At 39.5% G+C, this 24,816-nt stretch overlaps 1 protein-coding gene across 1 annotated transcript; it reads left to right on the forward strand.

Moving 5' to 3' along the window:
- The first annotated feature begins 218 nt into the window (after positions 1 to 218).
- ptger2a (prostaglandin E receptor 2a (subtype EP2)) lies at positions 219 to 16,020 on the forward strand. The gene is made up of 3 exons (XM_003440897.5): positions 219 to 462; positions 3,647 to 4,493; positions 12,967 to 16,020. Exons 2-3 carry the CDS (start codon positions 3,648 to 3,650, stop codon positions 13,240 to 13,242), a joined length of 1,122 nt encoding a protein of 373 aa, XP_003440945.2. The 5' UTR covers positions 219 to 462; position 3,647; the 3' UTR covers positions 13,243 to 16,020.
- The last annotated feature ends 8,796 nt before the right edge of the window (positions 16,021 to 24,816 follow it).

A 24,816-nucleotide genomic window follows, 5' to 3' on the forward strand; every position in this document is an offset into this window, starting at 1 on the left:
TGTGGCACTTTCTTTAACTTAGGAGTGATCGGTTCTCATTCTTACCGAAGTGAAGCTACATTATATACTTGTTTAAACAGGGAAGTATCATCCGCGTCATGTGACTGCAGTTTGACAGACAAACTGAACAAAGACTGTTCTGTAGCTGAACTTACAGTGAGCGCTATTTAACAGTATTTTGAAGGTAAGGCTTGCACGGGCACGCACACGCTGGGTGGGTGGACCTATTGGGTGTGACGTCACCGCACGATTCCCTTTACCCGGGTCCATTCATGCCTGACTCTCACAGCAGCGCGCGCCTCGCCCTCGCACCAGTTTACCTTGAATCCAGAGCGGCGCCGTAAGTGAAAGAAACGGGAATATACGGTGGGTATTTTGTTGTGTTTTTGCCTGCATTGCGACTCGACTGGGACATTGATAAACGACAAACTTCTACACTAGTGAAGAAAAGTCAAAAAGCAGGTGAGAACTTAATTTTTTTGGATGTGTCTTCTGTGAGGGACAGTCGCATTGTTTTCTTGAGTGTGAATGATGTAACTGAAAGCCTTCGTCACATGCTTCAAACATCATTTTTACCAATTAAATATCTACTTTGAAACCAGACAGCAGTCCGCCGTGACTTGTTTACAAGAAGTCATCGATATTAAATTAAACGGAAGCTGGCGCGTTTGTTTTCATAAAAGCGTGTTAATTAATAAAGTCACAGTTTTCCAGAATTTTCGCAACATTTTAAAATAGCTGTCAAAAACTGACTTCATGAAAAATCTGCAAAGAACTTCATCCAAGAACCAAAACTTGGACACATCCTTCAGACTCCCGGCGTTGTTTTTGTAGCTGTTTAAACAGTTCAGGAGCATCTGAAGCCCAAAGTAACAGCAGGCGTAATCAGTCACAGCAAGTGAGCCTGTTACACATCCAGTGGAAGTGAAGGCATTCACACCCACAGAAAGTCATGCAAACGGCGCAAATGTGCAATATTAGTATGCAGACGTAGACTTAAAAAAATCAACACAGCTGTTGTAAAAGTGACTGTGTGAAGGCTTGAGATACATTTTCTGATTTTCTGCCTGTCAGCTAATATCTCTTAACTGCTGAGGAAAAAGAGGAAGAACTTTGGGTTTCACAATTCCAAAAGATATACTAGTGGAATTTTTGCAAATGTAAAAAAGGAGAAATGATGGGGGGGGGAATCTTCCTTTGTGCACAGCATGTGTGCGGTCAGTGAGGTCAGACAAAGGCCCTCAAACATCAAGTGTGCGCCATGTGTTATCAGCGTTATTGGCTTCAGTCAAAATGGTGTGAATTTAAATGACACCAGTAAACATTCTTGGCAGCCAACACTGGATTTTCTTGGACCAGTGAGCGGAAGTTAAACAAATGAAAGTCATTTTGAAACTGCTGGAACTTAGCGCTCATAGAGCATTCCCTAAAGCTGAGTCAGAATTCAATTTGCTTTGCAGTGAAGATCATGTGTTGACAAGCAAATTAGCTATAGAGGTTCATGTTCCCTCATCATGTCAAAGTGAACATTAAAACCAGCTGTTTAAATGCAGTAGTCGAGTGGTTTAGTACACACATGATTTCTTTTTTCTTGTCTTCTTAAGCCACAACTGTGACACAGAGTTTGAGGCACCTGCTGGAGCTGCATGCATTAATTCTGTTAGTTCAGTACATTTTATGATATTGCTCCATTGTTAAAGCTAGTATTTTATCATTTACATTACACACATAAATCAACAAATCTTTGTATTAAAAGTCCTGGATAAGAGATTTGTAGGCCTCTAGTTTTTCCTTTGCATAGACTTGAGTTTGTCTTCAACTGCCAGCAGTTCAGCTTCACCCACAAAACACATGAGCAACTGTAAACATGAAAGATGACTGGGCGTAGTTGAGTTATGTGGCGTGTTTGTTTTTCTCTTGAGGGGAATCTATCATGCTCTTTCATTTTATTTGTCATGTGTACACTGTCCAGGCAAATAACGTCATACACTCTATTATATCATTGACCTGACTTTAGCTTTTATGATGTCACATGGACACACATGGGCATCCCAAAGATTCTGAGTGGTGTGAAGGTCTGGAGTCAGTGGTGGCGACAATATGTGAAAATGATGTCTTGTGCTCCCCAAGCTACTCGTTCACAATTTAAAAGGATAGTATGTAGCTTTCGGCATATAGCAGCACAATCAGGGAAGAAAGAAATGAATTAATGGAAAAATCATTAAGCATATTTAGGTAATCATCTGACCTTTTTTTTGGGGGGGGGGCACATGAAGTAACCTCAGATCATAACACTGCCTCCACTGGTTTGTAAAATAAGCACTATGCATGATGGGCTCATGATATGCCTCATTTCTTACCCTGATGTTCCGATTACTCTGGAACAGGGTAAAACTGGGCTCATTAGACCATGTGACTTTTTTCTACTGGTGTAGAGACCAATCTTTACACTCCCTATCAAATTGAAGCCTTTCTTCTAGTTAGCTTCACTGATAAGTGGTCTTTTTAGGGCTACATAGCTCTTCAGACCCAATCTCTTGAGTTCTTTACATAATATGTGTATGAAAGTGCTTTTCTTGCAATGTATTACAATTGCATTACACATTTCTCTTTACTCGACTTAAAAGAATGCACTATGGAATGTAATTACATGCCAGAGAAAGTAATTTGTCTTCTTGGCATATTACTTTCTCGTTACTCTGTAAAACATAATTACATTTTACTTATAAACACAAAGCCAAACAAAGATGAAAACCAGCCTAAACATTAAAGTAGAATCGCCACAGTAATTCTATTTTAGAAACACGAACAGGTAGAAATGGAGGCTGCAGGCTGATGGCCCATCACTGTGGAAATTCAGGGCCTGGTTACTGTGCTGGAGTCACCATGGACTCGGCTTTATCATCACTCTGGGTTCTTGGCTAGATTTGTGTTTGCATGCTGCCTGTGCAGGTGCTTGCAAAGAGCTGAAGTTGTGTTAGCCTTATAATGCAGTTGGTACAGTAATTTACTTTACTGCATTATAGAAAACTCTAATATGATTACAGTCAAGCGTTACTTTGTAAACACGTTACTTTGTAACTTTGTAACATGTTACATACAACAATGTTTCTTTATTTAGTTATTTTAATCTAACCAAATTTGTTACTCAAAGCTTATGGTTGAGCAACATCTTTCTAGGCCTTAATAATTTGTTGCAATGTTTATACTTCTTAGCAGTTTCAGCAGTTTCCTTGAATATCATAAAATATATAAGTCCAGGTGGTAATTTATTATATTTTATTTTATTGGACCAGACTGTATATACTCTCACAGTGGTATTGGCTCATACTAAACATGGTTGGTTCTTTGTACTTGTGTATCCTGATGAGGGCCACGGTGGTACAGTGAAAGAAAGGCATTGTGGAGTCTGGTTCTTTCCGTTTTTCTAAAAGTAAATAATACATACTGATAGTGTGATAATAATTCCCATTTAAAATTTTGCTAGTGTTATTTAGAACTCTGTTAAAAGTACTTTTATCAATTGAGTTGTATTTTGTCAAGACATTTTTCACCAATCATTTTGATCATGCTAATAATAGTGAAAAATTTTTTTGTTGTCAAGACTAAGTCTCACAGATCTCTTTTCCTCTTTTTGGTTTAACAGGATGGGTGAAAGCAACTGCTCAAGGATGGATGTAGACAATGATACATGCCACTTCAAGCACCACATTAACCCTCCTGCGAACCCCGTGATCAGCGCCTTCATGTTTGCTATAGGCATCTTTGGAAATGTAGCTGCCCTGGTGATCTTGGAAATACGGCGACGCAGGAATGTAAGGAGTGGAGGCACGTGGCAGCGCAGCTTGTTCCACATCCTCATCACATCATTGGTGGTTACGGACTTGACTGGAACCTGTTTTCTCAGCCCGTTAGTGCAGCTTTCATACTCGCGCAACTTAACCCTGGTTGGTATGAGGCCTAAAACTTGCAGCTTGTGTTCGTACTTTGGTGCCACTATGACCTTCTTCAGCCTGGCTACCACGTTGCTCCTCTTCACTACAGCACTAGAAAGATGCTTTGCCATCGGGTACCCCTACCTGTACAGCCAGCATGTCACCAAGAAGTGTGCATACATCACAGTATTGCTGGTGTTTTTGTTGTGCATAATATTCTGTCTCCTCCCTTTTGCTGGATTTGGGAAATATGTACAATACTGCCCAGGCACATGGTGCTTCATTGACATGAATGCAGTGAAACCACGGAACAAAGCCTATGCCATTCTGTATGCCACTATTATGCTGGTGCTTGTGGTGGCCACTGTATCGTGTAATGCCTTTGTGGTGTACCAGCTGTATAGGATGTACCAGCGCCGGAGGAGAAATGGCTCAGTGATGTCCAAAATGAGATCCAACAGTGAGCGCAAGCTTCTGTCCATGTCAGAGGAGGTGGAGCACCTGATCCTGATGGTCGTCATGACCATTATCTTTATCATCTGTACACTGCCACTAGTGGTAAGTGACAATGGAGTCTTGTTCTGCAAATGACCTTTGTTCATCAGTTTGTTTGGGCTGAACTGAATCCGTAGGAGCCATTCATGGCCAATTCAGAGTTTTTTGTCTCTTCTTTTGAGGAGACCACTCTGCAGGTGGGTGAATCTACCAGAGGTGGAGGGTGGACTTAACCTTGTTGTTTATTGTCTTATGTAGTCTGGGAGTTGACTGAATGTTAGGGTGGGTGTAGTTTTTTTCTCTGCCGTGGGGTCAGATGGGCTCTGGGGTCCTGAACTCCTGAACATCCCTAAATATGTCCCTCCTCCCGCTTAATCACAGCAGGGAGTGGGGACCAATAGGAAGGGTTAATGCCTCCTTCCATAGACAAAATAAATAAATAAATAAATTTTTTTTTTCTTCACTGCCTACAATTTTCACAATTGCAAGACCCTTCACTGAATTGACTCCTAGCTGTCTGGTTCTGCCAGCCAGACCACATGTTTAACATCCCTTGTCTACTATTTGTGACCGGCCTGATTAGGTCACTGCAGTTTTTGTGCTACATTGTTAGTTATGCAGGCTTACAGGTTAGTCTTTTTGGACACTTTATATCCTTTATACACTTTGGTGATAGTGATATTTTGGTTAGAGTACTTGTTATTAGGTTCACACTGTGTCACACTACCTTAGTACTACACTACCACTATTTCAGACCTCTTAAAACACAAACCCTGTTCCACTTATACAAAATTAGAGACAATGTTTAGGTATTTACAAAAGGAAAGTGAAGTACAGGCTTAGCGGTTTGACTGATATGCGACTCATGTAAATGCATCTCTTTTTCAGCTTATCTGATCTTGAGTACTGATTGAAAGATGAAACTGGTTTGGTTTTTTTTAGCCTGGTTGCTGAAAAACTGCTATCTTATCAGAAGTGTGTCAAAATGTCACCCAGAGCCGATACTGTTTATTGTGTGAAGTCTGAAACATATGCAAATGTCACTGTTTCTCTGTAGACATGTGGTGGAAATGCAAAACTCATAAACATTGCAGTAGATTATCAGTTGCTTTGATGCTTTGATGTGTAGACAGAAATTTCTGTAGTGAAGCTGCTGCCTATTTTCAAGCCAAAGATGATGCACTTCAGTTTGTGTACAGGGGCTTGCTAAAATATTCACATCTTTTCTTTTTTACCTTTTTTTTTTTTTTTTTTTTTGTCTTGTCTTGTTTTGTTTTTGATTTCTTTTTGTTAAGCCACTTAACACTGGCCTATGAATCATTCAAGCATACAAAACTACCTAACCCAAGGGATAAACCAGTGTTTCATCTACATATCGGAAAACTTAAATGGTATCTTTAGGCACTTTGCCACTAAGCAGCTACAGCAGAGAAATTGTGTCTGAAAAGTTATCCCCGATAAGGATAAGCAGAAGAGAATGAATGGATAGATGTATGGATGGATGCATGAATAAAATAGACTGGCGAGTTTTTCAGGGTGTATTACGTCTTTGCCCTTTATATGGGAAGCAGCATGCGCTGCACTAACGGCTATGTTGAATGATCAGCCAGAAATTTGTTTTGCCACACCTCCACAAGTGCTCCCTGCCCGGCAAACTTGCGCTATGCTTTGCTCAACACAACAGGAAACTGCATGGCACAAGCCATAGAAAAGACTCGGTTTCAGAGCGCAGCACAGCACATCCCACTTCCTATGTGAAAGGGCTTTATTGCAGCTGGGCCAGGCTTCTGCACTGCCACAACTCTGAATTACGAATTTATTAAATGACAAAAAAAAAAAAACGAAGATATTTATCAAGGTAACTATGATTCCAAGCTATATTTTTCCTAATGATTTCTTCTTCTTTGGGGGTTCGAATCCACTGAACAGCTACCCTGAGGTACCCCTGAGCAAGGTACCGTCCCTTCACTGGTGGCTGCCCACTGCTTCACTGGGTGAATGGGTTAAATCCAGAGGAATAATTTCCCTGCGGGGACTAGCACATACACATTGTCATTATTATTATACTCAAGTTTTATTTAAACAGTGAGTAGATAATCAAATGTCCAAGACTACAGTTCAACCCCACCCGACCCCCCCATCAAATAGAAGTTATGTTTTAAGGTCAAGTTATCATTCCAAACAGCAGGCTTCACTTGCAGTATGCTTGGCAACTGGAAGCAACCTTTAAGATTTTATCAGTAATGTCATCAGAAAGCAATTTGCATTCAGGCTGTAATGAGAAGATCAGGAGTATCTGGCTTTCCAAGTGCAATTAGAAATTTCACTTGTAACAACATCATAAATACAACAACATCTGTGATGATTGCTCAAGGGATGGTAGTAATCATTTACCATGATGTTAGATGTAAAAATAATGGACTGGAATGATTGTTGTAACCCCCCACCCACCCACTAAAAGTCTTTAGAGGTCAAGTTTCCTTAAAATTTAGTGAATGTGATAACTCAAGAAGGGAATCGGCAAGGATTTTGAAATTGATACCATAGGTGTATATCTACTAGGAGGCAGAGGGAACCTTTTTTTTTTTTTTTTTTTTTTAAGGTTTTAGTATTTTTAGGGCTGCAAAATGTATTGACATCTATTCATCCATCAAATATTTCAGCGTCGCTGGGGGCTGGAGCCCATCCCACCTGACATAGGACAAGAGGCAGCAAACACCCTGAACTAGGGCTGTGCGATATGACCAAAATCTCATATCCCGATATTAAGACATCTATCATCCCGATAACGATATAAATCACAAAAATTTAACATTTTCTGTAAATTCTGTGAATCTTGGGCAGCTCGACTTGCGTGAAGTGTTTCCAGCTGGGTGTCGTGTACCTGGAGTCGAGTGTTTTAACCGATGCTTTAAAAGATGCATTTTTAGACATAAGTTGTAACGGCCGCTGTTTTCTTTGTGAGTATTTATTACACGGCGTGCTGCGGAGAAAAGCCTGTTCTAACGTTTGAGTCTAAGGTTTATTTTTTAGCACCTGACAGCTCTTTTTTGCTTCTCATCCATAAGTACTCTGCATCTTTCACGTGATTCAGTTTATTTTGAAAAGTCTCAACAGGATCTTGAGCTTTATCATGAAAGGTTTATGTGGAAAATAAACAAGCGGACACGCGATGGTTTTACCATCGTTGTTGCTAACGACAACGGATAAAAACAGGCGCTTGTCCGTCCGTAGTGTGGTTATATTAAATATAAGAGAAAGAGAGAACTTTAAGAAATTAATATAGCCACTACAGTGACCATCAAAACAATGAAAAATTATTGCCGTAAACAGTTTATTTTGCGACACCACGAAACAAACGATAGCGTAAAATGAAACATAGATGTTTTTATATCGTCATCCGATATATATCGTTATATCGAACAGCCCTACCCTGAGCATCTTGCCAATTTTTTGTGACAGTGTGACGGATAGCTAACTACCCAAATACATATATATATATATATTAAATATCTAGCACAGCTTCTGATTAGATGATGTCATTGCACAAAACCTTGATGTTGTTAGACTTTGTTATATGATATTTCTGACTAGCTTAGCAAATGAAAACCAGTTTAGACATATGAGAAAAATTTGATTTCCTAAGCGTCACTTTGTTCTTTAAATGTTAAATGAGTAGCTTTCCCAGCAGAATATGATGCCATGCACTTTGTTGCAGACATCGGTTATGTTATAAGTGCCATCCTGTGTGCTGTTGGTTCTCAGCTCTGACCTGAAATACGGAGTTATAACCTTCAGCTCTGCAGTGTCTGCCAAGTTGTGCATTATACTTAACTTAATATCAGCCACAATATAAAAAGCAGATGACGCCAAGGCAGAAGCCACTTTATGAACCGTGTTCTTACAAGCAGAGCCTTTCAGAGAGTGTTCCTCAAGGAGTATTATTCATTTAACAGTTATTGTTTGATCATTATGTAAATCCCTCAAATTGTCACACATCCACTCACTTAAAATTTGTAGTGCTTTTGTAACATAAGCTATTCATACACAGGACTTTTTAATAATGTCTCCAACACTAATGAGGAGCATAATCATCACAGGAAGCCGTAAAACTGAACATTTTGACAGCTTCTAATTGTGTTAATGAGTATTACTATCAGACAACTGCAGCCAGATGTAGAATTCTGTAGGCAGGTACAAGACACTGAGATCAGTTTTCTTCACGGCCTCAACAGGCAACTCAGTGAAATGGATGACTTTTGGTACAGCGAGGGTAAACGGGGACATGAGGGAGGAAGGAAATCTACTTGGGCTACAGTAGAACGCAGTGGGGGAAATAATTATTTGGTCCCCTGCTAAATTTGTAAGTTTGCTCACTTCCAAATAAATGAAGAGTCAAATTTTTGTGGTTTTATTTTTACTGGAGAGAGATAAAATAAAATATGTATTTGATGATGTATATCTCTAGAACTGGGTTGCCTTTTTTCAGTCCATATAACCATTTTAAGATTTTTATCATATTCTCTGAGTAAATTGTTTTCACTTAGTTGGGGATAATCCGCTTTAATTACGTGTTACCCATACTAGTCTGTTTTTAACACCATCAACGATGGAGTATTGCCTTCTAGCAAGAAAGTAAACTTACATGTGTTGATATCAGTTTAAATGTATGTCATATGTTGAACATTTTCAGTGCTTTTCCTGGTTTCAGATGGCGCTTCTTAACAAGAAGTCAAACTCTTGAACTCCACCAGATTACATTGACAAAACTGCTAATTTTACCATGCAAAACTGATTAGTTAGGGTGTATGATTATGGTGACCTGATGGCTTCATTTAGATGCAAACTAATTCTGTATTTTTTTTTTTTAAATAGAAAAAAAGTTGGTGATTCTGTTGGACAGACTGCATCTTCATGTCAGTCATGTTCAGCTATTAAGCGACTGAGTCATCAGACTTTTTACCACCGCTCACTGAAGTATTCATAACATTAGTTTCAGACATATTATTCTTTTAATGAATAACATAAATCACTTACTTGTGGCTGTCACAGTCATGTCTCCTGTCCTCTCCTATCCTCATATTTCTAGAGAATGGTCACATTAACCCACAGGAAGATGTAGAAAACCTTTTTCCATATATCAGTCTAGAGGCACACAAGAGAGCGAAATAGTCCCTTATTTTAAAAGTACGTCTAGCATCAAGTACAATTCTCTTTCTTGTAATATTGTATGGACATAGGAGGATGTATTTTACCTCTTAAATGACATCACATGCATATTGCACAAGAGTTGCCCACCATATAGGATGTGATACAGCCAATGGTTGCTATGTAAAAATGTGCTTCTGACTGGTTGACAATGGTTTCTAGAAGTTTCTGGCGGTCGCTTGGGTGAAGTTGGTTGCAAAGAAGTAGTTGCACCAAAAGCTTCCTAGTCATTGCTTTGGTTCCTAGCAGATTGCCATAGTTGCCTGTAGTTTTTCATGTTTGTCTGCAAATACTAGCCGAATGATAGTGCAGCACACATTGAAAATGGAGAAGGTTTGCCTTCAAAGTAGAGTCATACGTTAGCATTCAAGCCCAGTTTATTTTAAAGTGATAAAACTGCTACCCTTTTCACTGATAAGATCTGATGTTGTGACTGTCATCACTGAGCAGTTCTCTAATAATGACTGTAGCTCAAGAAGGTGGGGCTTGAATAAATATTTAAGGTTTTTCATGTTTGCAAAATGGTTGTGAGATTCCCAAGGACACAATGATATACTCTATATACTCTTGGGTGTCCAGATTGCAATGTGAGACCACAGTCAGGATATCAAATACACACAGCCACATGGCAAGATCATATTACATTTTTCTGCGGATATGAAATCGTGGACAGATGATGTGGTTATCTGTGATTGCATTAAAATTTGAAAACGCTAGCCAGTAACACGATAACATGAGGGCAAAATTAATAATGTCATCACCTGTGACTCAGTATCTGCTCAGCATACACTGTGGCAGTGTAACATTTTGCTCTTCGAAATGAAACTAAAACAGATGACATTAGTTCTCTGATCAGTACCCTCAAAGATTCACATCTACGCTTTCATCAATATACTTCCTGTTGGTGCTTTGAGAGAAACGTGGACTCTGGTGAAAGGTGAAAGTCTGATTTCTGTCTCCTCGCATTCTTATTTCTCACACATGGTGAGGACTGTCACTAATCAGAGTAATGATCCCATCTGGCTTTGTTTAAAATGGCACTGGGGTTTGCAATTAAAGAACAGAACACGCAAAAGGCACATTTTGTGTTTTATTCCAAGGTTGTTCACATTGTTCCTTCATCATTTGTATTTTTGAAATGCATGCAGATTTTTCTTACACCTTTTTCATGGAAATGACTCTTTATTCCCAGATGATAAATTGAATGCTCTCATAGGTGACAACACAAATGTAGAGTGGAAAGCAAAAGAGAAAGTGCTAAAGAAAAACTTGCAGATAGCAATAAAAAAAGAATTTCAGAAAAAGGGTGGGTGGAGGACAGGAAGTGAATAAGAGCAGCACTGTTAGGGAATACAGCGAGCATGTAAAATATTGTGAGGTTATTGTCCCTTGTTATTTGATCCTTTTAACTGTATATTGTTCCCCTCGATCCCCGAGAGAGAGTAGCAGTCATTTCTAAACCTGCAGACTAGTCACAGCTTCCATGGATTGTATTAACATGCTGGTTCTCAACCTTGTGGCTATGCGCCGAGGGATTTTACTGCTTCTTCCTGCCAATAAAGGCAGTGGCTGATTTCACTGACATTCCAGCTGCAAAGGAGGAACTAATCAGTGTAATTTGATGCTCATTCTTGGCCTAAGGGGTGCTAATGAAAGCAGCTGTAATTAAAAGCTCAAGTACGTTATAATACATCAATTATTTATAAAAGATTGCCAAATAGGCACATCATAGCAATGGCTGTGTAGGTTAGAGACTTGGAAAGTCAATTTTTCTGCTTCCTTTCTTTGATTTTTGTCTTTTGAACAAGGTTGGAGGTTGTAGACCGAGGCAGATGAAAATCATATGGTGAGCTTACAAAAACGGAAAAGATCTGAATTTGAACTCAGTCGAGTTTAAAAGGTGCTTCAGTTGGAAGCATGTTTCCTACCTGCAGATCATATGTTTGAGACTCTTTAGAGAGGATTTTTATCCAGACCATGTACAGCTAACCAAACTGCTTATTATTACCTAACCCTAACCAAGTAGTTAACTATATCAGTAGATATGCAATTGGCCTGAGAAATCTTTTTCATGCAAACAAAGTTAAAGGAGGGAACTTTATATCCTGGAACATAAAAAAAAAAAGGAAAATTTATGTAAACTAAAACATGGGGGGACACAAGAGTACATCATGAACTACCACAAGAGTGTCTTAGAGTGTGATTTTAGTTTGTATAGCACTTTACACAGTCCCTAAGGACCCCAAAGCGCTTTACACTACATTCAGTCATTCACCCATTCACACACACATTCACACACTGGCGATGGCAAGCTACATTGTAGCCACAGCTGCCCTGGGGCGCACTGACAGAGGCGAGGCGAAATGTGTAAGCATACTTTCATTTTATTGTTATTTTTGTCTGTAAACTGAGTGAATGGCTGTAAGCATGAGAGCCCATATTTGGGAGTTGCAAGAAATTCAAATATTCTTTCTGATGTAGAACATTAGTTACTAAAAATATCTTGTGTGCGCATTACTAGGGATAAACTGTAGTGCTATTTATTTTTGAGAAATTAGTTATGCAGACTAAAACCAAAACAATTAGAAATATGCATAATGGGATCAGGTTGTAAGATAAACTGAGCCCAAATTATCATTGGTTATTATGTAATCTAGTTTAGATCTGGGCTTCTGTCCTCAACCTCTTGTGTAAGTGGAGACCATTTCTCCACTTTTTTAAAAATTTACAGCACTAGTCCACTCGCCAGCAACATTTTCGCCGTTGGATTGATTACTATCATGCTAATCTCGCTGGAAGAGAAACAAAGGAAAAGTCTCCAGTTTCTTAGATGTCCCAACAGTATTTCCTCAATAATCAATATATGTTAGAGCCACAGATTCTGCATAGATAAATAAATAAATGGGCTAGTATAAGCGGATGTGATTTTGCTAGCTAGAGCAATAATGCAAAAACAATTCCACGAAACTTTAACATTCGTAGTATTTTTTTTTACCACTTTTATTCTACAACATTGGCTTTCTTGTAATTTCTTCTTTGGATGTTGGCTGGCTTTTGCACCGTTCACTGTCAAGATGATTCCATACTCCTTCCACATGCAGGCAGCATTAAATTAAAATTAGGTCAAATTCAGCCCCGTATATCAAACTGTCTGTATCTGATGATTTACTATTAAAGGCTTAATGTTTGATTTGGAACCAGGATGCTAGCTGTGGTGTGCCTTTCTGTGTAACAGTTGCCCATGATGTTCGCTTTGAGATTGTACCTTGGAATGCTAATCTTCATAATCTCTCTATCCTCACTCCTTGCCTTCTCTTTCCTCCCTCAGATTCGAGTGTACATCAACTACAATGGCGAGAATGATCACCCCTCAGACCTGATTGCGCTCCGCTTCATCTCCATCAACTCCATCATTGACCCCTGGGTCTTCATCCTACTCTCCCCCGGCGTACAGCACTTTTGCTGGACCTCTGTCTGCCAGTCCACCCTGATAGCCCAGAGGGGATCTGTATTTAAATCATCGCTGGCTAAAGAAAATACCAAACTAGAACTGTCTCGGCCAACGCTGTACACGGAGCAAATTGATTCAGTAAAAAATATGTGACCGCAGCAGTGCTTTGCCATCAATTGATATTTGTGTTTACTGGACATGAAAGTAGACTGTGCGCTGTCCTACATGAGCACCGAAGCTGCAGAGGTTTGCTGGGTGACAGCAGTGTTTCTTTTGGGTAATGGTCCATGCCATCAAGCTGATAAGAACTTCTAAGCAGCTTTATCAGTTTGGGGCCGTCTCTTGCCAATTACTGGGCATTTCCATACACTTCTAGTGTTTCAGCTAAATGCACACTGACTTTTCCGGAGCTTTTGTCTCCCTCATGACTTGCATTCTTTATGAATTAAAGAAAAATGGCTGATGATGGGAAAGGAAATATCCAAAGTTTGGCAGTGATGTCATAGACAGTCTGCAAGTACGTTACAAATATTGATCACTGGTATTATGATACTTCCCTTATCAACCCTGAGAGTCTAAACCTCGTACTTTAAACTAGGCTGCCAGATTCATGTTAGGAAAGTCAAAGGGCAGGATGCCTACAAAGTCTTAGGTTAAGCTATCTTTTAACCAAAAAAGGTAGAGAGCTACAGTATTTATTTTTTATGTATAGTGTGTAGTATACAGGATACACTACCATGTTATTAACAACAAGGTTTTCATGTGCAAATGCAGCTGTATTTTGATTTAAGCTTCTTATACTGTTAAGGAAACGTGGATCAATAATCTCATGACATGTGGTTGTTATTGTAATGCTTTTGATGCACTTTATGAACTTCGGGTACTTTTTAAAGTGGGTCCTATTAATGACAAAATAATTAAAAATAATGTGATCAAGTTAATTTTCCAGACCAGGTAGGTCTATGTGTTAACTATTATAGCATAAACTTACCTTTTCTGCCTTGAATGATACTGTAGATTAAATTATATCAGCTGCGTGATTTGTAAAGAAATGGCTGATTACATTCATAATTTATCACCGGAATGGCAAACAGTTATTGGCAGCAATTCACTAAATACACGTGCAAATGCATCTTTATGCACAACACAAAGAATATGCAGTGGCCATTTATAAATGCTGTCTCAAAGTTTTCATTATAAATATTTACACAACAAATATCTGAAGTCTTGAGCTTTAGCCCTACATCTACATCAGCTGGTTTGAGATGATACCCTTTTACATACCTGTTTGGCAAATATGAACCACACCACACCATTTATTGGGCTTTAGTCTGGCTAAAGTTGCTATGTATGCAACTTATCTCTACCCAACTCTACCTTCTAAGCCGATGATGTGATTTTTGTTTTATTTGTGTTTGCTATGTCCTATTTGAGGTCTTGTTCTAGCTTTCCATAAACAGTTGTGTTCAGAAGTTCACTTGGACATGAATTTCATAGTTTGGGGCTTTTAATTATGTCTTTGAATTATTTTTTTTATAGGCTGGAACGACTGTAACTTTAAATGGAAAGGTGCTTTGAGTGTTCAGGTAGAAAGAAAACAGTCCATTTAAATGTTATAAACTTCATAAAGTCATTCACACAAGCGGTTTTTCTGTGCTTCTCAAAGTTCTTTCTATCTAACGTTGACACACATTTTCTAACTTATGCATAAAACTTTTTACAGAAGAGGATAAGGGCAGTGGGGGGGGGAAGTGGGGAGGTCTTTTTTTCCCCCAGAGTTCTGAGAAAAAAGTCAGAATTCTGAGAGATAATAATAAAAAAAAAAATTAAAAAAAAGACGTCCCCGCTCTTTTTCCTGTAGCCCTAATCCCCTTCCATAACTTTTGACTATAGTGGTTCTGACTGAAATACTGTTGAATAAAACTTTACTGTAACTCAAGGAGCCTAATATGGCAACTTGACTTGCTCATACAAAATTGGGGTGGGAGTGGGGGTGGGGGGGTTAAAACGACACATCTTTTTAAATTAGGGCTCACAGCTAAGATCCTCTTAGAAATTCAGCTGGTAAAGCAAAAGTTTCCAATGTAAGTTTCCTTTCAGGTCCTTAAAAATTGTACCCTGCATTAGTCATTTTGCAGTTAGCCTACACGGGTCACGCGCTTTACTGATCAGCCACCCACCATTACACAACAGTGATGTCACTTTTAACAAAGAAGCTGAAATCAGATGACTACTGATTTTCCTGGAAAAAGTGGGTAGTATTCTCCACTTTGTTTTTGGGTTTTTTTGCAGACTTTTTATGGGATAAAAAGTTATATGTGGTTGAATTACACAATATCTTTCTTTTATAGGAACCCAAATAAAATCCAGACCGATTATCTGGGAATAAAATAAAGCTACTGCAAACTTCTGCCTGCTCTCCTGCCATTATCTCTCAAAAAAAGGGGAAACTCTCCCACTGACGTGACTGGGTTTAGGAATTGAAATAGTTTGGTAATGAGTACAAAGTGGGAAAATGTTCACAGAAATGTGTAGTAAAGGCCAGGAGATTCAGTGAGCATAAAGTCAATCTGAAGTTTATTGCCTCTGCTGGTCTGTTGTTGATTCTTAGCTCAGGCTTAATATGTTCAGTGTTTACGACAGAGAATTGCTGCTTCCTGTCAGTGGTAATGTGTTCTTTCTCTGTGCGCTAATCCCATTGTGTTCTCTTGTGTTTTTGAGAATGAGCGTGTGTATGTGTGTCTTTGCGTCAGTGTGCCTGTGATATGTACCAGCTTGTGTGACAGACAGCAAATGTAATGTCAAACCTGAATGCTACCTACCTGGATTTTTCTGTAATTAAGTACTGTACATGAAATTGAATGCACTGAGCACACAAGCTTGTGTGTGTGTTTTATGGCTTGTGTGAATAAACATCTCATCTACCAAGTATTCTGAGCAACCAGATTTGTAACTTTTTTCACACACACACACACACACACACACACACACACACACACTTTTTATATGCAGTATGTGGATGGGTTCCAGATGTAGAGAACAGAGTCGAATATGGCGGCTCAAACTACATACCAAGACCATCTGCTTTGTTTATGATCGGCTGTTTTACTTTTGGATGCAACGTACAACCATATATGCACAGTATACTCATGGAGAAATGTAGTCACAGTTATAAAGGTGCTAAAATATCTGTCCTGGTAAAGCAAAAGACGATCAGGACAAAGCGGAGAGATGAATGCCCTTGTTTGAGAGTGACAAAGTCTGAAATGCACAGGCCCATGATTACTGCAGAAGTACTAAACAACTGTGAAGTAAATTACTAAATTGAGTTTGCAAGTTTTCATTACCAAATTATATGGTTTAATCTAACTCATAGTTACAGTGTATCAATAGAATTCAATTGAGGGGCCACAGTGATTTTATTGGGCTGCCCTACCCCTGAGGCCTGTTCAAACGTGTTTAACCAAGTTGAAACCACTGAGGCAGACTAAATACAGCCTGTGAACAAGTGCAAAAATCTTTAACATATTTTGGAAAATTCTGCAAATCATATATTGAGCCTTTGCCTCAGATTTGAGACAAAAACCGGTGTATTATATTGAAATGTGTGATCATTCATTTAAATTTATTCTTAGACACTCCAAAGGTCATTTAACTAATATTGTTTGCTTTTGAAGGTAATATTTCAGTGTGCACCCAAATGAATTGTGGAATGCAAATGGAAAAAGATCGCTCCTGCTTTGGGCCGAAACCTATGCAAACACGGGTGAATAACTTTACACAACAAGGCCCCAACTATTTAAATAAGAACCTTTTTGCCATCATGTAACATCATGTAATACTGGGTTGCTAATTTATTCTTAGTTGGGTAATTGTTCAAACTGGCAGAAGAGTACTTGATTTGCTGCAGCTTTGTCCTAAATGAGAGGTGCTACTGACCAGAAAATGTGAATAATATTTGAACAAGTCAGAACAGGAAACATTGGTACAGTGCTGAGAAAAAATATCTGCCCCATCCAGGTTTCTCTTTTTTCCTTTTTGGGCATATTCATCACACTTAAATGTTTCAGATTGTTAAACAAATTTTAATATTAGCCAGAGCTAACCCAAATAAATAACAAATTGGCAATTTTTCAATGTTGATTTAATTTATTAAGTAAAAACAGCTATCCAAAAGCAGTAAAGCAGCCAAAGGCCATCATACTACCACTAGCATGTTTGCCGGGGGAATACATTTTTCCATGGTGGTCAATGTAGACAACACAGTGGAACCAAGCCATTAACACAGTACTTTAATTTTTAGGACATTTGGAACCACAATATATAATAATGTTCCATTAAAACATCAGCAATCAGTGTGTATACCAACTTGATTTAATGATAGTACATAAGACATGGTTTAATTACTAGAAACACACTAATTAGCAGTCAGACACGTGACAACCAAGTCCTCGATCGATTACACCTCCTTACAAATGTCAACCAATAATGAATTAATTCATGAGTCAGACCCACACTGTCGTCACTGAAAGCTCACATCATTTGATTCCATTTGATAGGAATGCCATTTCCCTCTATAATTACCTGTATTCCACCATGTCTTCTATTAGTTAATGTCCCAACAACAAACGGCTAACGTCCATTCAGCAGACCAGACATCAGGAACACATTAGCCTTAACTAAGTTTATTCTGCAAAATTGAAAACTGATTAATTAACCCTGTCTGGTTAATTTGATAATCTCTTCTTGTTGTGTTTCGATTAGGTCAGAGGAAGGAAGGAAGGAGCTCCCATGTGTGTTTACTTTGTGTTTGTGTTTTATAGATTGCTAATTCCAGATAGTGGCATCGTAGTGCTGTGGGCTTACCCGAAGGATGGTGGATAGAATTACAAACGATACTGATCCACAGATAGCAGGACTAGAAGACTGATCTGATTTCTCACATGCTGAGGGAAATTAAAGCACAGGAGGCAGCCAACTTGACTCACAAATCAGAAACCTCGATATGAGGGTCGGAGTGGAATAGGGAGACAAAAGCAGTAGCAGCAGCAGATAAAAGCTAAAAGGAAGCTCAAGATGAGTAATTACCAGGAAATGACAACAACTCAGCATTTTTGAGGTCTGACCTCTTTCACATCTGAACGTGTGGGAAAAGTTGTGTTTGGTTGAAAGTACAGGCAAAAACAACAACAGTGTGGCCTGTGGTTCAAAGACGGTGAGGTCCAGAATTTCCGTTTAAAGTTTTGGGAAAAACTACTTATTTTCAAACAGGCTGTAGACATGTGCTTTCAATTCAGTTTTGGTGTGAACACGAAGACAAAAATAGACTGTCAAGATTTCTCGCCTGGTTCTTATTTTGTCACAGGTGAAGTAAGATCATTTTGCGTCTCCCGGTTGGCAGCTCGTAGCAAAATGCAGGGCAAATTCTTGGCAGTTGATCTTTCATTTTCAGCCCTGTCTCCGTTTATTTGGAAATGATTAGCTTTAAGTGGTGTTTATTAGCTTTGATTTTATTTTACTAGCCCATGTTTATGCTCATATTAAATACGGCCAAAATTGCAAACACTGTAATGAGGTCAGTGTGTCCACAAGTAATTCCTGTAAAACAAATGTTACTTCACACTTAGTTTCAGACTGTCCCTATTCTTGAATCTGCATAATGTCAACAGAGATCATAGGCTTAAAATGAGATATAAGTCACAGAAGCCCCAATCCCCCACCCACCTTTATTCGCTTTATGAGAAACAGTGAATCAAAAGAAAACTGGATTCAAGCAGGGGTGGCCCTAGAGGGAGAAGAGATAAAAGTGGTTGAGGTGCTGCATCAAGGCCTATATAATATAAATAAGGATTATTCTGAACTGTGTTATACACCACTCTGCATTTTCACAGTGTGTCTTTTGTGGTCGGATGACGTTTAGGAACATTTGCTTTTAGATTTCAGTAAACTTCGTGTAAAACTCACAACTTTTTCTAGATAACCACTTCCTCATGAGTAATATTGGTATTAGTCAACCAGCATTCCCATCATGTGTAATTACCCACTTAATTTCAAGTTGCTGATGAATAATCAACAATATTGCTTTCATATGCAAATTTCACACCTCATTAGTTCTGAGGAAAAACAAGTTGTTAACTTAATGAAAAAAAGTCATGCCTGAGCTTTTAGCTTTATTTCTGCCAGGAATGAGTATCTATGAAGAATAGCATAGCAATCCCTTTCACTTCCCTTTTTGTTCTCGCTTATTGACTAATATATATATAAAAAAAAAATCTGGCAATAGCAAAAGGCTGGAAAAGTAAGTGGTACTAAGAAGAATCAGCTGGAGGAACATTTTGCATCTAATTGGCAACATGCCAGTAACATGACTGGATATAAAAAGAGCATTTTAGAGAGGCGGAGTCTCTGAGAAGTTAAAACAGGCAAAGATCCACCAAAAACAAAACAAAAAAACCCCCAAAACTGCATCTATAAATAATGAAACAATTTCAGAAGAATTTTTGCTCAACATAGAAATTTGAAGACGTCAGCATATAAAATCATAATTTCTGGGGAAATCTCTGTGTGCAAGAAATATCACCACTGGATGCCTTTGATTATTGCACAGCATTTAAGGCAGACATGATTCTATCGTAGAAATCATTGCATGGGTCCTGGAACACTTTAAGACATCACTGTCTGTGAACACAGTTCAAATGCAGATTAAAGGTTATCTCTTGCCCAAAGTGAACTGAAGTGGAAAACTGCTCTGTTGTCAGACAAATGTCAATTTTTTTGGAAAACATGGACACCGTGTCCTCCAGAGTGAAGAGGAGAGGGACCATCCAGCTTGTTTTCAGAGCTAAGTTCAAGATCCTGTATCCCTGATAGTATAGGGGTGCATTAATGCCTGGCAGCTTGCACACCTGGAAAGGGACCGTCAATGCATTCTGCTGCCATCCAGATGACTTCTTTATAAAATGCATATGTCTGCAAGACAATGCTAAACTGCATACTGCAACTATTAGAGTATGGCTTTGCAAACAACAACAGAGAAGACCCGGCACTCTTGAGCAGCTAGAATCCTTTATCAGACAGGTACGGGAGACCATTCTTCTCCCAGATGTTCTCCTGGAGTGTTAACTGAGATTAGTGTTGATTTTAAGCTCCTAGTGAGTAGCTCTGCTGGCAACAGAAGCATTTTCCTTTCACTTGGTGAACCCTCTCCTTTACTTTTCAAGACATTTTAAATTTGTGGCTGATCCTTTGTTTGGCTAAGACAGCAGCTTAGGCGTCTGTGAGTTGAGTCCTTTTTAATAAAGCTTCATTATTTTTTCACACTCTCTCTGCAGTTATCAGATGATCACGTGAAGATGTCAGTGATTCAGAGGCTAAAAAATTTTTGAGCAGGTCACCAGGTCAACATGTTCCAGGCAAGTGAGAGTGAGATATAGACTTGATCTTTGACCTTTTCAGCTGCTGCTGCAGTTAACGATAACACTTAAGATTATTACAATATTGTTGTTGTGTCAATTTTCAAGGCCCCTTCTTAAAGACCTCACAGTACCATATCCAACCCGACAGAGCACTTCGCTCTCAGTCTGCAGGCTTACTTGGGGTAGACGGGTGTTCTTGGGGTATTTAAAGGTAGAATGGGAGGCAGAGCCTTCACCTTTCAGGCCTCTCCTCTGTTGAACCACCTCTCAGTTTGGGATCAGGAAACACCTCTACTTTTAGTTAACGCTTGATCAGGTGACCCTGAACCCTCTTGTAGTTACATTGCAATATTCCTTCACTCACCTCGTTTTACTCTCTGAGTTTGAGTTTATACACCACTTTGCACCATTTTCCCTCCCTCTCCTCCCTCTCAACCAGTCATGGGAGATGGCTGCTCCTCTCTCAGTCTGGTTCTGCCAGTGGTTTCTTCTTCTTAAAAGGGAGTTTTTTCTTCCCACTGTCGCAACATGTTTGCTCTTAGCAGATCTACTGATTGTCGGGGTTTTCTCCCTAATATTATAGTGTCTTTACCTTACAATATAAAGCGCCTTGAAGTGACTGTTGCTGTGACTTGGCACTATATAACGAAATTTGAATTGAAACTGAGGTAAGTAAGAATATTTTTATAGTTACCTAGTTGTGCTCTTGTGTAGCAGCAAGCCTCTAAGTTATCCCAAGTAATTCTCAAGTCTTGAACCTTTAAGTCTCAAGTATTCCCAAGTTACTGCTGTAAAAAATTCCCCAGCTCTCTCTGTCCTGGTCGTTGTGTCCTTGGGCAAGACACTTTACCCTACCGCCTACTGGTGTTGGCCAGAGGGGCCGATGGCGCGATATGGCAGCCTCGCTTCTGTCAGTCTGCCCCAGGGCAGCTGTGGCTACAGCTGCCTGAACCAGTGTGTGAATGTGAGAGTGAATGAATAGTGGAATTGTAAAGCGCTTTGGGTGCCTAGAAAAGTGCTATATACTTGCAAACCATTATTATCATTATATATATATATATATATATATATATATATATATATATGTATAAAAACACCCATCTCGCCCCTGCGGGCGGTTTATCCTTCAAGCTCGGGTCCTCTACCAGAGGCCTGGGAGCTTGAGGGTCCTGCGCAGTATCTTAGCTGTTCCCAGGACTGCGCTCTTCTGGACAGAGATCTCCGATGTTGTTCCCGGGATCTGCTGGAGCCACTCGCCTAGCTTGGGAGTCACCGCACCTAGTGCTCCGATTACCACGGGGACCACCGTCACCTTCACCCTCCACATCCTCTCGAGCTCTTCTCTGAGCCCTTGGTATTTCTCCAGCTTCTCGTGTTCCTTCTTTCTGATGTTGCTGTCATTCGGAACCGCTACATCGATCACTACGGCCGTCTTCTTCTGTTTGTCTACCACCACTATGTCCGGTTGGTTAGCCACCACCATTTTGTCTGTCTGTATCTGGAAGTCCCACAGGATCTTAGCCCGGTCATTCTCCATCACCCTTGGGGGCATCTCCCATTTTGACCTCGGAACTTCCAGGTTATACTCGGCACAGATGTTCCTTGTCTCATCCTGGACTGTGGTGCTGACACTCACCAGTCCCCGGCCCCCTTCCTTCCGCTTAGCGTACAGCCTCAGGGTGCTGGACTTGGGGTGAAATCCTCCATGCATGGTAAGGAGCTTTCTTGTCTTTATGACACATATATATAGGCATGTATATATATATACATGCCTATATATATTTATATATATATATATATATGTGTGTGTGTGTGTGTGTAAATGGTAAATGAACTGAGTCTTATATAGCGCTTTTCTACTCTCCCGGAGTACTCAAAGCGCTCTATACAACATGCCACATTCACCCAATCACACCCATTCTCACAAGCACTTTCTCTGTACTTAGTGCTTTCTAACTACATTCATACTCCAATGGATGCATTGGAGAGCAACTTGGGGTTAGTATCTTGCCCAAGGATACTTGACATGCAGACTGGAGGAGGAGCCAAGGATCAAACCACCAACCTTCCGATCAGTAGGTGACCTGCTCTGCCTCCTGAGCTACAGCATGTGTGTGTTGTAAATCAGTGAAAGGACTAACTCTGACAAGTGGAACACCCATGCACACATTCACATCTACAATCAATTTTAGGATCACCAAATAACTAAATAACCATTCATTCTTTGCACTGTGGGCCAGAAACTGGAGAAATCGATCCAGGGTCAGGGAAACACACAAACTCTACCACCATGTAGGGTTTCTTTAGTGTCAAAGTCCATCTATAACTGGTGACACTGGTGACAAAAGCTTCCTTATATTGTAAAAGTCTGAGAACACATTGAAAGCTTATGATTGTGTAATTTGAGGAGGAAATCTACAATAAGTGATGCTCTTGCTGCTCCAGTATTGTTAGTCATAACCCAGTTATACTAATATAACCAATGAGAAAGTCAGGTAACTGCCAGAAGAAGTTGAGAATCTTTTGTTGTTGTACTTTTCCAGTCTGACTTAGACTTCTATTTGAAAACTGGCACTCATCTCCTTAATCCTCACTATAATTAGGAGACATTCTTCAGCTAATAGCTTTAAAAACTGCTCAAAGTGTCTGCAAGGCTTTTCTTGCGGAAATCGCATCCTGTCACACTGTGAATGTAAGTGATATTTGAAACCACAAACACAAACGCTGCAGAAAGCAAAGCTTCATTTAAAAGGTTGCTCTCCTCCTCTTCGGTATCTAACTAAGGGGCCTGCTTTTCCTCAGGCAGCTGACAAATTAAGGCCCCGAAATGGCTAAATGGCTTGTTGAAGCAAAAGTCATGAGAAAAAAAGCCAGTTTGCGGATTCAGTTCAATTCAATTCAGTTTTACGTATCTTGTGCTAATTTACAACAACAACAACAATAATAATAATAATAATAATGGACTGGATTTCATATAGCGCTTTTCAAGGCACCCAAAGCGCTTTACAATGCCACTATTCATTCACTCTCACATTCACACACTGGTGGAGGCAAGCTATTGTTGTAGCCACAGCTGCCCTGGGGCAGACTGACAGAGGTGAGGCTGCCATATCACACCATCGGCCCCTCTGGCCAACACCTTCCGGTTGCAGATACGCTTCCCAACCCCCATGGTCAATGTCTAGATGCTGTAAATTGTAAGGTAAAGACACCAGACACTAGAATTCTGGTAATGTGACCGTGAACCATCCCTTAGTTATGTTGCAATAACAGTCTTAGTCTGTTGAGGGGATTCCCAGGATGTTAACCTCACTCATCTTTTTTCACTCTCTGCGTATTTGTATTTTTCAGATCATTTGACGTCCACCAAAGAAAGCAAGCTCATGTGTTGATGTTCCATGCACTTCTGTAGTCTCGTACCCACGGCATTACCTCTTGTTAAGGGAAAAAAATGTGTAAAGCTTGGGTTAACCACAGAGTTTTTTCAAGCATCTAACTAACAACCCTGAATCGAAAAAAGGAACTTGAAGTACAAGAATGCCGTTACCTCGTGGCAACAGCAACTACACAGGGCTTACCTGTAAGTTTTGGCTTTCTAAGTCAGACATAAGTCAGACATGTTGTTTTTCCAACATCTGTGTTGCATATCCTTATCTGTATTGTCCTGAATGGAAGGAATTCAGATAAAGGGAGGATAAAAACAGAAATGAATATGTTGATTACTTACCATGCACCCCACATATATTTGAAAAAAACACTCTTCCACAGTGAAATGTTCTTATTAAGGCTGCTGTAAGAGTGAGCAGGCAGTCAGTTAGGTCGTATGAAAAAAAAATATCACCATTTACACCTTCTGTGTGAATAAGAGGCCACACAACTGAAATAGTATGTGTATTACATTTTAATGACCATTTTCTGTTATAGCTGATCAAAATCATAAAAACAATTCACATGGAATCTGGTATACCAGTGGGAATTTTAGGAATTTGAAATTACCCACACACATTTGTGCTGCTTCTCACACGCTGGCATGAGATAAAGTCTATTTTTATTTGAATTTAAAGGCAAACCTAACATCAATATTTAAAGGCTCCCACAAAGCAACTTCTAAACTTGTTGGAAAACAAATATTTCTTACTGAGACCTTTTGAAATTGTACTCCTTTCCTGAATTTGACTCTTTCTGAGTAGATCTACATGCTTTTTAGTGACATTACCTCTTGCAGTGCAATTAAAATGTTGTCCAAGCTTCGGTGTTTAATTGTCAACACTGCTTCTGTAAGTCTTGTGTGTGTGAAAGAGGAAAAACAGGG

Source organism: Oreochromis niloticus, linkage group LG23, assembly GCF_001858045.2.
Source record: "Oreochromis niloticus isolate F11D_XX linkage group LG23, O_niloticus_UMD_NMBU, whole genome shotgun sequence".
Taxonomy (NCBI): domain Eukaryota; kingdom Metazoa; phylum Chordata; class Actinopteri; order Cichliformes; family Cichlidae; genus Oreochromis; species Oreochromis niloticus.

Coding starts and splice junctions, on each gene's coding strand:
- ptger2a (XM_003440897.5), top strand. CDS start 3,648: ATGGGTGAAAGCAACTGCTCAAGGATGGATGTAGACAATGATACATGC. Junction 4,494..12,966: donor TCTGTACACTGCCACTAGTG/GTAAGTGACAAT, acceptor TTCCTCCCTCAG/ATTCGAGTGTACATCAACTA.